The 12545-nt window shown below is 50.2% G+C and overlaps 6 protein-coding genes across 6 annotated transcripts; 4 read left to right on the forward strand and 2 right to left on the reverse strand.

Annotated features, from left to right (window-relative positions):
* Positions 1 to 102: 102 nt before the first annotated feature.
* P174DRAFT_430348 (uncharacterized protein) lies at positions 103 to 3185 on the reverse strand (the record flags this gene model as incomplete). The annotated part of the gene is made up of 4 exons (XM_024825622.1): positions 103 to 189; positions 276 to 710; positions 977 to 2969; positions 3028 to 3185. The coding sequence occupies 4 exons, from the start codon at positions 3183 to 3185 to the stop codon at positions 103 to 105; spliced, it is 2673 nt and encodes an 890-aa protein (XP_024684648.1).
* Positions 3186 to 3755: 570 nt separating this feature from the next.
* P174DRAFT_503271 (copper transporter family protein) lies at positions 3756 to 4944 on the forward strand. The gene is made up of 2 exons (XM_024831148.1): positions 3756 to 4451; positions 4513 to 4944. The coding sequence occupies exons 1-2, from the start codon at positions 4003 to 4005 to the stop codon at positions 4625 to 4627; spliced, it is 564 nt and encodes a 187-aa protein (XP_024684649.1). The 5' UTR covers positions 3756 to 4002; the 3' UTR covers positions 4628 to 4944.
* Positions 4945 to 5494: 550 nt separating this feature from the next.
* Positions 5495 to 6612, forward strand: P174DRAFT_440643 (putative GPI anchored protein). Its single transcript, XM_024827100.1, has one exon. It carries the CDS (start codon positions 5708 to 5710, stop codon positions 6146 to 6148), a length of 441 nt encoding a protein of 146 aa, XP_024684650.1. The 5' UTR covers positions 5495 to 5707; the 3' UTR covers positions 6149 to 6612.
* A 138-nt stretch (positions 6613 to 6750) lies between these two features.
* Positions 6751 to 8408, forward strand: P174DRAFT_450371 (uncharacterized protein). The gene is made up of 2 exons (XM_024828927.1): positions 6751 to 6844; positions 6893 to 8408. Exons 1-2 carry the CDS (start codon positions 6814 to 6816, stop codon positions 8233 to 8235), a joined length of 1374 nt encoding a protein of 457 aa, XP_024684651.1. The 5' UTR covers positions 6751 to 6813; the 3' UTR covers positions 8236 to 8408.
* A 1285-nt stretch (positions 8409 to 9693) lies between these two features.
* P174DRAFT_511694 (palmitoyl-(protein) hydrolase) lies at positions 9694 to 11205 on the forward strand (the record flags this gene model as incomplete). Its single annotated transcript, XM_024831811.1, has 7 exons — positions 9694 to 9760; positions 9942 to 10026; positions 10092 to 10103; positions 10167 to 10257; positions 10325 to 10378; positions 10442 to 10830; positions 10889 to 11205. 7 exons carry the CDS (start codon positions 9694 to 9696, stop codon positions 10992 to 10994), a joined length of 804 nt encoding a protein of 267 aa, XP_024684652.1. The 3' UTR covers positions 10995 to 11205.
* Positions 11156 to 12273, reverse strand: P174DRAFT_440647 (uncharacterized protein). Its single transcript, XM_024827101.1, has 4 exons — positions 12102 to 12273; positions 12021 to 12039; positions 11866 to 11946; positions 11156 to 11803 (listed from the first exon to the last, which is right to left on the reverse strand). Exons 1-4 carry the CDS (start codon positions 12141 to 12143, stop codon positions 11307 to 11309), a joined length of 639 nt encoding a protein of 212 aa, XP_024684653.1. The 5' UTR covers positions 12144 to 12273; the 3' UTR covers positions 11156 to 11306.
* Positions 12274 to 12545: the final 272 nt, after the last annotated feature.

Raw genomic sequence — 12545 nt, forward strand, 5'->3', positions numbered from 1 at the left:
ATAGAAGTCGGTATGCGTATGCTTAGGAGTCAGGTTGAAAACATAGTCTATTATTTTTCCATCTTTTTTTCTTGTCAGACTTCCCGAAAATGCCGCCCGAGCTTAATCCACGTCCAGCTGATGCACCATCTTGAGGATCTCCGATTCATTATCCCCAACAACCGCCTTTCCGTGTGTCCAGTCAACAGTCTACGTAGCGTAGTCGATTGTTAGCCATCCCACCACACCCTTGGAAAACAACAGAGAAAAAAGGGAAAAGGAAAAAAAGAACATACCACCGGCCTCACAAACTTCCCCTCATCCTTCTTAAACAACTCCAACGCCTCCTTCGCATTCTTCGCCCCCTGCACCAGGTCCGACGGCTTCACGCCCCCGCCCACATAGTCGAGGATATTTCGCAGCTGGTCCGGCGTCGGCGGCGCGGTGGTCACCTCCAGCTGGAACTCGCCGCGCTGGCGCTTCGAATGCTCGAGGTGGTCGCTTGCTTGGTCCTCGGTTGCGGTTTCGGAGGCGACGGCCGCGGCTTGGCGGAGGATATTGTGGGCGCGTTTGGAGGAGGCGAGGGCGGGCTGTGGAAGAGGGTTATGGGGTCGAGGGATTTGGGCTGGTGGTTGTTTGTTAGTCAATGTGCTTGGGGTTGGGGTTTGTTTCTGAGATGGGTTGGCGGGGAGGGGAGACGTACGAAGCGGAAGACCATTTTGAAACTGGTTCTGGTTGGATGATTGATGAGGTGTTCAGTGTGTGTTTTGTATTGTGTATTGTGGTGTTTGATGGATGGTAGAGGTAGGGTGAGGTGAGTGCTGGGTTTGGAGGTGGAGGTGGAGGTGATGTGATTACGTCATGGGTGGGTGGTCATAGCTTTTGCTCTATCTACCAACACAGGCACAGGTACCTCTCAAGGTACCTACAGGACATGTACAGCTGTAATTACTAAGATGAGTTCATTGAATACAACATATACAGCATATATATTTACGGCTTCATCAATCGTGAATATAACATGAATAAGAAGGCTACCAGCCGAATGTCTCGACGTGGAGGTAGATCCCCTGGGCGCCGGTCCCCTTGTGGACCGCCCGTTCGTCGCTGAGATACACCACGCTGCGGCGGACGTCGTCTGAGAGACCCTCTGGTCCGCATACGACGACGGCGCTCTCGCCTTCTGCTTTTTCGAGGACCTTGCGGATGATGGTGCGTGGCTGCGGTCGGCCGGATAGGAGGTTGAGGTGGTGGGATTGCGTGGGTTCTGGTTGCGCTGATGCTTCGGGTTGACGTTTTTCGTCGGCGTCGACTGCAGCCGTTGGGGTTGGCTTTGGGGTTGTGCTGCCGGAGCGTGTCCGGAACAGGTACATTTGTGTTCGGTGATTTCGTCCTCGTCTTCTACCGCAGCTGTGCAGCAGCAGCCTCCGCCGGGGAGGCAGCCGCTTGTGCTCGCGGGATCTTTTCCACTTGAGCTTGATGCGGAGACGGATTGGATGGAGATGCGGTTGTTCTTTTCGGAGAATTCCTCTTTGCGGGGTTCAATGGCCTTCGGGGCTTCGGTCGGCGGAGATGGTGGCGGTAGGCAGGCGGTCTTCGGTGGCCGCTGCTCCAGCTTCTCATCGCACGTGATGTAGATACTCACTTCAATTTCTCTGATCATATCAGGCTGGGCCCGTCGGCATTCGCCGACATCGGATAATACCGACTGGATCTGAGCCTCGAACCAGCTGAGTTGAGCGCGCGACCTGATGACCCACACGAATCGAATTCGCTTTGTAGCGGCAAGACGACGCGTAGAACTTCCTACACATTCTGCCTTCCACCCTGCGACGATGTCTCGCAGTAGGGGAATGGTAAAAGTGGCCCCCATGCCGCCTGCGAGGAGAACGACGCTGTCAAATTGCCTCAGCGGCCGGATTGTGCCGTATGGACCGTCGATAAACACCGTACGAGGTCGCTGGGCAGGTGAAGCTTCTCCAGACCCGAGGGCGTGATGGTGTTTCGAGGCGTAACGGAAGAACCGCCTTGTACCACCCTTTTCGGCTCGCACTAAGAATTCCATCTTCCCGTCGTCCGGAATCGAAGTGATGGTGAACGGGTGGCTCTGTAGAGGCACGATGGAGTGGCAGGTGAGAAACACATGCTGTCCGGGCTTCCACCGAACACCTGGATTCTCGACTGTAATTCGAGTGACGTTGCCCGGTAATGGAGTGAAAGTTGCGACGTTGGCCCAGAGAGGATGCTGATTTGAATTCGACGCATGGAAGATTGACAGGTTGGCATAAGTTGCCCATGCATACCGAGCTACCCGATCAAACACCAGAAATCCAATGGAGACCCACACCCAAGCCTTGACCTCTGCCGGTGCATGAAGCCAGACTGCAGCAAGGAACCCAGTGAATGTTACCAGATGCTGCAAGACGAACAGTTCGTAGCTCAGTCTTCGAATTGGCGCCGCCGCTGAGATGACGATGAATGTCAGAATGCACCATGCAGCAAATCCTCGTTGTGTCAGCACGTCGTTCTGCAGCTGATAAATGATATAGTCATATCGGGCCCAGTTTCGGAACCAAAATCCCATGTGAATGGTCGCAGTCAACCATAGAGTCCTAGAAATCCAACGGTGGAACCAGTTCAGGCGCTCATAGCTCAAGCCCACAAACAATCCAATGATGTTTTGTCTTCCCGCCAGCAGAAAGATCAAAGGCAGCTGAGCAATGGCGACAAAGCCGGTTCGGTAGCCGACGTCTTCCCATTTCCATTTATTCGTTGTATCCAATTTGTAGAAGCAAAAAACGAGGACCACTGCGAGGTTGGCCAGGATGATGGCGATCGGTCCCAGAGGAGCAAAGTGAAACGATCGACCGCGAATCCTTATCGGAGGCAAGGTCGCGTAGCTCGCTTCACGAACCACAGCTGTTAATGTGGCATATGAGCTGAAAAAGAGTGATTTCGGCTTGGATGGAGTGAGCGTGGAATCGCGTAATCTGTGTCAAGCTGAGTAACCGGGTTTCTCAAAGGTCCTGAATGGTATCAGCGACCCACCTTTGGTATGCTAAGAAGCCATTAAGCATGTTGGCAACAGTTCCAGCAGCAATAGCACTACCGACAACGGCCCAGTACATCCGCTGAAGGTAGAACACGTCCGGCACCCCCTCGCCCATGGACATATGGCCCATGCCACTCATGGACATGCCATCCATGTCTGCGGTGTCGAAGAGCGCAGATAGTTTACGGAAGCAAGGGAGTCGATATGCGCTGTGCGACGAAAGATTCCCTATCCTCAATCAAAACGGCTGGCTGTTCGCTTCTCATTGCAACTCTAAAACGCGGCGGTGGTTGTATTCGGTATGACAGCGAACATGGACGGGTTGTGCGGCTTTAAGCTTTCCTTAGTCGTCATACAGATTAATCTCATCTGCTCCCGAGACTCTCAAAGCTCGATTATCAGATTTTGATTATCAGGTTTCCGAGACCAAGCATGACAGCGACAGAAAGCATTCAAGGTGAGAATGTAAAGAATGCGTGGCGGCGTAGCATTCTTACTACAAATAGAGCCAAGAGATAAACACGGAAAAATGTCTGGCAATAATCATAGACAATCAATTAGAAGCAGCTGCCCACTAATAATCTGCTCATCTTGGGCAATCTAGATCTGAAGACGTTGCGGAACAGCCAAAATACTCAATGCTGATTGGGTGCAGACCTCGAAAATGTGCTCAACCCGCCCACTCACACGGTCACACCATTCTAAAAGCTCAGAAACATGCTCAAACATCCCCGCCGCTCAGAAGGGGACGGGGCGGATCCATTTCGGAATTGAGGGCTTTAAACTTGCTGTGCTCGCTCGTTTTCGTCAACCATGTCATGACTCGTTGTTGTCCAGTTCCGTCTTCCCAAGTCGATAAACACTTCCGCAGTATCCGTACGATCCTCGGGGTACGAGGATTGACCAGCAAACTTATCGCTCTGGTCATTTCGCAAGCATTCTATCAGAACAATAATACATAGACAGCAGACATGAACATGGACCACTCGAGCCATTCGAGCATGTCTTCCTCTTCATCGATGACCATGACTATGGTCTTCACCAACAGTCACGACACTCCGTTGTTCTCCTCGGCATGGACACCGTCCTCCAGCGGTGCTTATGCAGGCACCTGCATCTTCCTAATCGTCCTGGCCATCATCAATCGCTGCTTAGTCGCTTTCAAAGCCTCCATGGAGCACTACTGGCTCGCGACTCATCTCAATCGCCGTTACGTTGCCATAGCGGGGAAATCATCTGAAGCCGGTCGTATCGACACAGACCCTGACGCGAAGGTCGCTTCTTTGGTAACAGTTCAAGGTGTGGAAGAGTCAGTAAAGGTCGTGCGACGCGTTTCACGAGAACCTATTCCCTGGAGATTCAGTGTCGACCTTCCACGAGCAGCTATCTTCCTGTGTATCACAGGCGTGTCCTACCTGCTGTATGTTTGATGCGCGCTCTCTTTCTCTCCTTGCGTAACTCCTGGCTAACTTCACTTCCAGCATGTTAGCCGTGATGACAATGAATGTGGGCTATTTTTGCTCCGTTCTTGCTGGTGCTTTCCTCGGAGAGCTGGCGGTCGGACGGTACATCCAATGGAACGAGCACGGTCACTAGAATGATATGAATGTCTTTAAATATGAGTTCTGGATTTAGCAACGGCGCCATGGAGTTCAACGGCAATATTATACGGCATTATCAGCATTGGGTTAGACCTCGATATCATCTACCTGCTTTTTATCTCAGCACCTACTATCTATCACTCAGACGAGAATATACACCAACCACTTCGCTTCTTCAAGTGATGTTTTACATGTGTCTCCATCTATGCAGGGAAGATGGTGAGGAACCAAATTCGACGATACTTTCGTTCCAGCTACCCTCAAGGCTCAATTTGTAGTTTCTATATAGCTGCTAATGACGCGCCGCTGTCCATTTTAACGTGATATCCGGTTGTATCTGCTCACTGTATGTATTTCTTTTGGGCGATTCTGTCCGCAAAAATAAAACCTGGGCGATGGCAAGTTCGCATGTTCCATCCACGCCCAAACTCCCAAACAATCTCCCAACTCCAAGTCCTTGGCTTGAACGGGTTTCGGCAGATGTAACCTGAGTATTGACAGTCATTGGCCACTTCATTTTAGCCGGCGTGCAGGGTCCGGCACTAGCCCTGATAAGGTTAAATAATTTGCTCATTTCTGCTCAGACCGTAACACGCCAAAAGCTCTATGTGGGGCTGCTCCGTCTGAGATAGAATAATACGGCCAAATCCAGCTGGGAAGCTGTCACTGACGATGCTGTGGTAGAACCAAAGAAACGGAAATCGTCACTGGATCATAGATAAACAGGTAGAGCACATTACTCTGTAGATGAACCGAGCAACTGTCTGTCAAAAATCAGGAGTAGACTCGGTCCTAATAAAGGAAGATGCTCCATGTGGAAATGAAGGCTTGACCTTGAAGCTCCGCAGTTTCCGTACATTAACAGAATCATCAGTGCTACCTTGTATATAAAGAGTAACCGGGTATCCTAGTGACACCGACAACTCCTACAATTACACCATTGTTTAACCATATTCACTTCTAGGAAGACGTCAAAATCCTCCTCCTCCCCTTTACAATCGCCTCTTTCCCTAGACTTTCGCCTGTCTATCACCTCACCATCTCCCTACTCTGAACAATCAACATCAGAGCCACAATGAAGTTCTCTCCTGCTTACCTGCTTGGCTTCGCGCCAATTGTCGCCGCTCACTTCAGACTCCAATATCCCACGAGTCGCGGCTTCGATGAGGATACAATGCCTAACTTTCCCTGCGGTGGCTTGGCCCAATCCTCCAACCGGACTCAAGTGTCTCTTTCCTCGGGCTCTTTCCCTGTTGCCTTGAGGATGGGTCACGATGAGACTGCTGTTGAGGTCCTCTTAGCTCTTGGAAACGATCCCGGTACCAATTTCAACATCACTCTCCGTCCCACTTTCCGTATCGAGGGATTGGGCGAATTCTGTCTGCCTCATGTCGTGTTTGACGAGTCTGTGCTGGGCACGAACATCACCGACGGAATGAACGCGACTCTGCAGGTGCAGGCCAATGGTGATCCCAACGGAGGTCTCTACGCTGTATGTTTATTATCCATGACCTAAGTGAACACTGAGAAGCAGCAGGCTGACAACTTCTAGTGCGCCGACATCCAGTTCTCTTCGACCGCACAGTATGAAGAGCCCTCGTCGTGCACGAACAACACCGGCATTTCCGCTATTGCATTCACCGGTGCCGCTGCCGAGCGCAATGCCAACGAATCCACTGCCGATGGTCAAGCACAGAGCGGCAGCTCCGCCTCCAGCTCCGACTCCGGCCACTCCTCCGCTACCCACACTTCGAGTACCACCGCAACCTCGACTGGTGGCGCTGTCGCTCTGGAGACCGCTGCCTGGGGGATTCTGGGCGCTGCCGTTGTTGGTGGCCTTGCCGTTCTGTAGATGATTGATCCTCCCATTATGATATGATTTATGCGTCTCAGTGGAATTTGCGATAGTGAGGGGTGAAGATGAATTGACGATATTGCATGCCCAACTGTACCATATGTGCGCTTATTGCTGGAAACAACAAATGACATATGATTTAGCCTTTAAGATAACCTTCTGAAATTTGGCCTTATCGTGGGCTTGTCACGTGTGTTACTGTCTAGGCTGCAGTGCATCGTATCCAGCTCTTGACTCAGAAGCCACATGTATCTACAAAATTCCCGAGTAACTAAGAAACTGTTGAGAGATATAACTTTACAAGGTATTGCTGTTCTAATTCGAATATGGACCAATTGGAGCGGCTGCGTGCAGTTGGTGAGCAAACATCTTGCTTCTGTTGCACCCAAAGCTGATCATCCCCAGGTCTTTTAGAGAGCTACTCCACAGCGAGACATCATCTCAAATTCTACTTGAATGTGTCTGTGGCAGCTACTTACACACTTCCGGAAACATACAATTCCCCTGTGCAGGACTATATATACACAGCCTGTGGAAGACTCATTGGCCAACATCCGATTCTGTCCGCCATCCCAGTGGGCGAAGACACCAAGGAACCTTACTTTGCGCGGCTTCCAGAGATTGATTTGGAGAAGTCGGTCTCGTTTGCGAAGCGCTCCCATGATTTTCCAGGAGCAGATGAGCCAGACGCTGAGCTGGAGACACTGCTGACTACTCAACACAACACGCCTTTTACACCACCATTACCCTTCTGGAGACTCTGTGTATTGACTGGTGCTACAAACGAACGGCGGTTCACCGCTGCTTTCGTATATCACCACGCCATTGGCGATGGAACATCTGGCAAAGCCTTCCACAAAACGTTCCTCCAGGCATTGCATGAAACCGCCGCATCAGTAGGCCCCGAAGAAGTCAAGTCAGTCATAACTCCACCTCGGGTACCGCTGCTGCCAAATTCCGAGGCAGTTCATCACCTTCCAGTATCTATTTTCTACCTTGCTACCACCCTGTTCAAGGAGAAAGTCTGGCCATGGTCAGATCCTGGCCTCTGGACCGGCTCAGAGGTCATCGTACCGCTGGAGACGCAAATGCGTCATATTGTCTTCCCGGAACATGTCACTTCATCCCTGAAGGACCGCTGTCGTCAGAACAACACCACCATCACCGCCGTGTTGGAAACCGCCATTGCTCGCTCGCTTTTTGCTCGTCTACCCGAAACGTTCACGAGCGTCAAGTGCACTGGTGCTATGTCAACGCGCAGGTGGCTGCCTGACATCATCACAGATGATTCAATGGGCGTCTGGGTCCAGGATTTTGAGGACACATTCTCCCGCGATAAAATCACAAGGGACGGCTTCCCGTGGGAGGAGGCGAGACGCGCGCGGCAAACCATTGAGAATGTCCTGAGTTTGAAGGGGAAGAACGCCAATCCCAGCCTTCTCAAATACGTGGATGACGTTCATGACCTTTTCCTGTCTAAAGTCGGCAAGGCAAGAAAAAGCAGCTTTGAGGTCTCTAATGTGGGTGTTTTGGCTGCGGATCAAGATCCCACCAAACCGCGGATTGGAAGAATGGTCTTCTCTCAGAGTGCCAGTGTCACTGGGAATGCGTTTGAGGTTTCTGTTATCACGGGTGGTGATTTGTGTATGGTGTTGGCCTTTACATGGCAGAGCCACGTTGTAGAGTCGGATTTGATGCCTGCTGTTATTGACTCCATCTGGACAGAGCTGGTCAACCTCTGTTCTTAGTTATTTGATATGCTTTGTGCGCCGGTATACTCTAATGTCTCGCTCAATGTAGTACATTCCTATACTTTCCCCTCCAACATCGTACTACATGGACAAAGGAAGCTACGAAATAGTTTGTGGATTTCAACGAAGCGTTCGTTTTGATTAGCAAGGGTGTACCTAAGATACCGAAGGACACAAAAAATCTGCATTGCCCAAGAACTAGTGTTGATAGATAGGCCAGTCCCGCCTATCTTGCCGAGCCTTAAAGTGACACATCGACTGTTCAATCGATATCTTTAACTTGGTATTTCCTTTCAGTAAACATACCAGAAAATTAACGTGCTGTAAGTCCGAAGACGAACCGGCATTGCTTAGGCCATACAAAGTCCGCCGGGCCAGTCAGCGCTACCCAGCACCCGACTGACATCCACAACTACTACATGAGTCTGCAGGGAGAGAACTTCTGCGCGAGTATCGCAGAAACATTTGTAAGATTTTGACGACTCCGTAGCAACTCCAGAATCTCCCAATGAGAGCATGCAAGAATAGGGCCATCTCTCAGTCGTAAATGTTGGAATTGCGCCTGTATGTGATATCGAGACTGCATTACTAGCCTATCGGACTCCTCGAGATACAACATGGTGTGGAGTTTGGCCCGAACGCGGGCACTATTCGAGACCAAACAACTGTGTAACAGGCATGGCCTGCTCGTTGACACCGAACTGGAACAATCTCCAACGGTCCGGCTTGACGATTGCGTCGTCGGGTTCTCGTCCCAATTTCAAGAGTGTCATAATTCGTGCTCGATCACGAAATGTGAGCGACAGGCAGGGACACAAATCAACGATACCGGCGTGGGTCATGCATCGTCTTTGCAGAGGAGGAGGGATTCTGAGTGAAGATATTTGGAATTCCTTGCGTGGATGTAGCCAGAGGTCCAGAAATAGCGTGTCGCTCAGGGATAGACAAGCTTGATCGACTGGTTGAAGGAGTTCGAAGATGTCGCGGAGAAGGCACTCAGCTAAATAAAATAGCGGAGGCTCCTTTCGTACTACACTAGGGTGGGAAAGGGAGTGCCGCTGATGATGCCGTTTTCGCCCTTCTCAGACAATGCAGACATGTTATGGGTTTTGATTGTGGGAACGTTAGTTATGAGGTTTGTTAGCAACTTGTTTCACTTTCTTCGGATCGAATCAGAATATGCCACAATCGAAATCTCAGCTGAGGTTAGTTTGGCTGTTTTCTTCTAGAGAGGTCTCGTTGATCGGGAATGTTCTATAAATCTTATGCTGATATACGAAACATGATGACCAAATCAGTCCCTTGAAGCTGTCCCTGGCAATGTCGAAACGGTTACTGCTGGATTGAACCACGATCCAGTTCAGCACCGGCCAAGGTCGTGAACACGTCACTCATAAATAAAAACCACTGTTAAATCTCAAAAGTAGAGAGTATAAGCTTAGAATGCTGTCAATCATGCTACCAAGTGTGCCTGCGGTGATTGTTATCAACATCTCCAAGTTGGCGTATACGTACCTGTGGAGTATAAGGCGGTGAAGCCCATGCAACCTCGGCGGCAGAATCGCCGGGGGTTATCTGCCTGAGGCATTGAGTTGACGCAAATCTACTCCGTATCCTTACATCTTTCTCACTCTTTACTTCTGTACTTATCAGGATTGATCGGTCTTCTATTGCAGTCTTGTCAAAGTTTCATTACTGCCAAGATGGCTCCGCCCGCGCACCGTACATTGTGCCGGCGCTCAAGAAGCACACGGCGACGGTCATTATGGCCCATGGACTGGGCGACAGGTTAGCTGCTTGCAGTGGTACTATGCCATTGACTCTTGACTGACTTCTGCTGCTTCTTCTCTTAGTGGCGCAGGATGGTAAGATTCGCTTTTCGAGAAGACTTCGTCGGAGTGGTCTAGTTGACTTGTGCCATCACGAAGGATGTCTCTTGCTCAGAACTGGCGTCGCCGCGGCATGTTCGATGAGGTGGCTTTCATCTTCCCAAATGCGCCTATGATTCCAATCACAGTGGTAAGCTGAGACGATCTATGTGGCATACAACTATCAAAGGAGTCGATTAACCGTTTCGTTAAATCAGAACTTCGGAATGACCATGCCCGGATGGCACGACTTGACGAAGCTTGGTCGCGAGGTGGGATACCCCTTACTTTGCCATTGAGATGGGACCTCTTTGCTAACGGATTTATTGCAATAGCTCGATTATGAATCAGCGATTCGGCACCAGGACGAGCCGGGAATCGTTCGATCTCGCGATTACTTCAACACTTTGATCAAGGAACAGATTGATAAGGGCATCAAGCCTTCACGGATCGTTCTGGGTGGCTTCTCCCAAGGAGCTGCCATATCTGTCTTTACTGGTATCACTTGCAAAGAAAAGCTTGGCGGTGTTTTCGGTCTGTCCAGTTATCTCGTTCTCAGTGACAAGATCAAGAATTACATTCCGGAGGATTGGCCGAATAAGAAGACTCCTTTCTTCCTCGCTCATGGCTTGGAAGATGAAGTCGTGTTGTTCGACTTCGGCGATTTGTCGGCGAAAAAGATGAAAGAGATCGGCTTGGAGGATGTCACTTTCAAGTCTTATCCGTGAGTTCTCCGCATATCCGCCGTCGTAAATTGTTCTTTGCTTATTTCTCTTGTTCAGTGACCTGGGCCACTCCGCCGACCCAGTAGAGATTGAGGATCTGGCGCGATTCCTTCAGAAGGTTATCCCTCCAGAGGACGACGGGCAGGCTTCTGCCGGATTATGACTTGATGACCATATCCGGACTCAGGGTTTAGCAGGAACACATTTGAAAAGCCTTGTCTTCGGTGTCTTGATTTTACTGTTTGCTATCCTATTGATGAGATTTAGCGCAAAAGATAGGAATACACGAGCTGTTTCTAAGCAGCGTTGAACAACGGCATCCTTTGATCGAGTGACACCTTCGAATGCAATTGCATAGTTCTATAACTTGCTACACAGGACTAGGAGGTCACAGAACTTGGCTCCTTTCGTGACTCTATCACAATCATGATCTATCGGTCGTATTTCCAAACTACCACGAGCCGCGCCAAATTACCTACTCGTTATTCAAAGCCCGCTCGATGGATTTCTCAATGGCGGACACCATGGCGGTAGTGTTCGTCTGGTCAAACGGGATATGATGCTTTGAACCATGGTCGTAAAAGACGGCCTTAGATGGGTCGCATATACCGTACAGATGCATACTTCCCTTGTAATACGGATCTTGCTTACCCACAATGTGCGTCGTTGGGATTGTGACGGCGTATTTTTCGTCCTCAGCAAGAAGCTCTTTAAGCCCAGAGCTTTCGTACGGTGTCGCACCGCAGATGAACACGGCGACCTTGAAGAGAGGCTTCGAATTGGTTTTGGCATGGTCGGCTATAAGAGCACATGCAAGCGCGGCGCCCTGCGAGAAGCCCATCACGCCATCAAAGGGGCCTTGCTTCTCGATGATGTTGAGTGTGTACTCGAATGCCCGGGCAAGGTCTTCGCCGGGGTAAACATCACGGGGGTAGTGGCAGTAGAACGGGCCGTCCAGAACGCCTTCGATTTCTGTGATTTGGGTTAGAGGACTCCAGTTGTAGCAGATTGAAACTCTTGTCATGTCTACGGACCAGCTTCGGGCAGGGAGGCCAGTCGTCCATCGACGAATACGAACTTGTGGCCCTTAGTTTCCAGCTCTTGGGTGATTCCGCCTGTGCTTGATTGTTACTGCATGATCGATGACACCGGCAATTCCGGAAATACTCTTTGGGCGTGGTTCAAATACCTGACTGAATCTCGAAGATCTATCCTCGACAGTCAGCCTCCTATTTCTACCAATTGCACGTTCAGATGTGTTATAACATACTTCAGCGCTTGTCCCCGCGCCGTGAAGACAAAGAAAGCGCATCTTCTGCCTTTTCCAAGCAAATCGGTGTTGACCCAAGTCTAGGAGGACTGGAAGTTAAGGTGATTTATCTTGTTACGTGTATGTGGTAGAGCACAAGAAGTGCTGAGCTGGCTGCAGCAAGGAGACGACTGGTTTCCATGCATGACTATCCTGGTCTCCCATTTTGACTTACGCGGAAACTACCTAACAAGCAAACTTATGGGTCCTCCAGCCTGGTCGCAATATGCAGTCTGATGTTTGTGCGTCAAATGGCCCATCAACGAACTTTCTCATAAGTGTAACTGTATCACTGATCAGCTGTTTACATGGTAGGCTGGAGCATCACTAGTCATTACCCCTTATTCTTAGTTAACATTTATGCCATGGGAGACGAGCCTCGGCGCCGATCCAGAAACTCTGTCC

This window comes from Aspergillus novofumigatus (genome assembly GCF_002847465.1).
Source record: "Aspergillus novofumigatus IBT 16806 chromosome Unknown P174scaffold_3, whole genome shotgun sequence".
Classification (NCBI taxonomy): domain Eukaryota; kingdom Fungi; phylum Ascomycota; class Eurotiomycetes; order Eurotiales; family Aspergillaceae; genus Aspergillus; species Aspergillus novofumigatus.

What these genes read in the sequence shown, in the direction of transcription:
- P174DRAFT_440647 (XM_024827101.1), bottom strand. Translation starts at nt 12,143, where the DNA reads ATGCGCTTTCTTTGTCTTCACGGCGCGGGGACAAGCGCTGAA. An exon ending in GGCCTCCCTGCCCGAAGCTG is followed by an intron (nt 11,804 to 11,865) that starts GTCCGTAGACAT and finishes CCCAAATCACAG; the next exon opens with AAATCGAAGGCGTTCTGGAC.
- P174DRAFT_503271 (XM_024831148.1), top strand. Translation starts at nt 4,003, where the DNA reads ATGAACATGGACCACTCGAGCCATTCGAGCATGTCTTCCTCTTCATCG. An exon ending in ACAGGCGTGTCCTACCTGCT is followed by an intron (nt 4,452 to 4,512) that starts GTATGTTTGATG and finishes CTTCACTTCCAG; the next exon opens with CATGTTAGCCGTGATGACAA.
- P174DRAFT_450371 (XM_024828927.1), top strand. Translation starts at nt 6,814, where the DNA reads ATGGACCAATTGGAGCGGCTGCGTGCAGTTG. An exon ending in GGAGCGGCTGCGTGCAGTTG is followed by an intron (nt 6,845 to 6,892) that starts GTGAGCAAACAT and finishes GATCATCCCCAG; the next exon opens with GTCTTTTAGAGAGCTACTCC.
- P174DRAFT_440643 (XM_024827100.1), top strand. Translation starts at nt 5,708, where the DNA reads ATGAAGTTCTCTCCTGCTTACCTGCTTGGCTTCGCGCCAATTGTCGCC.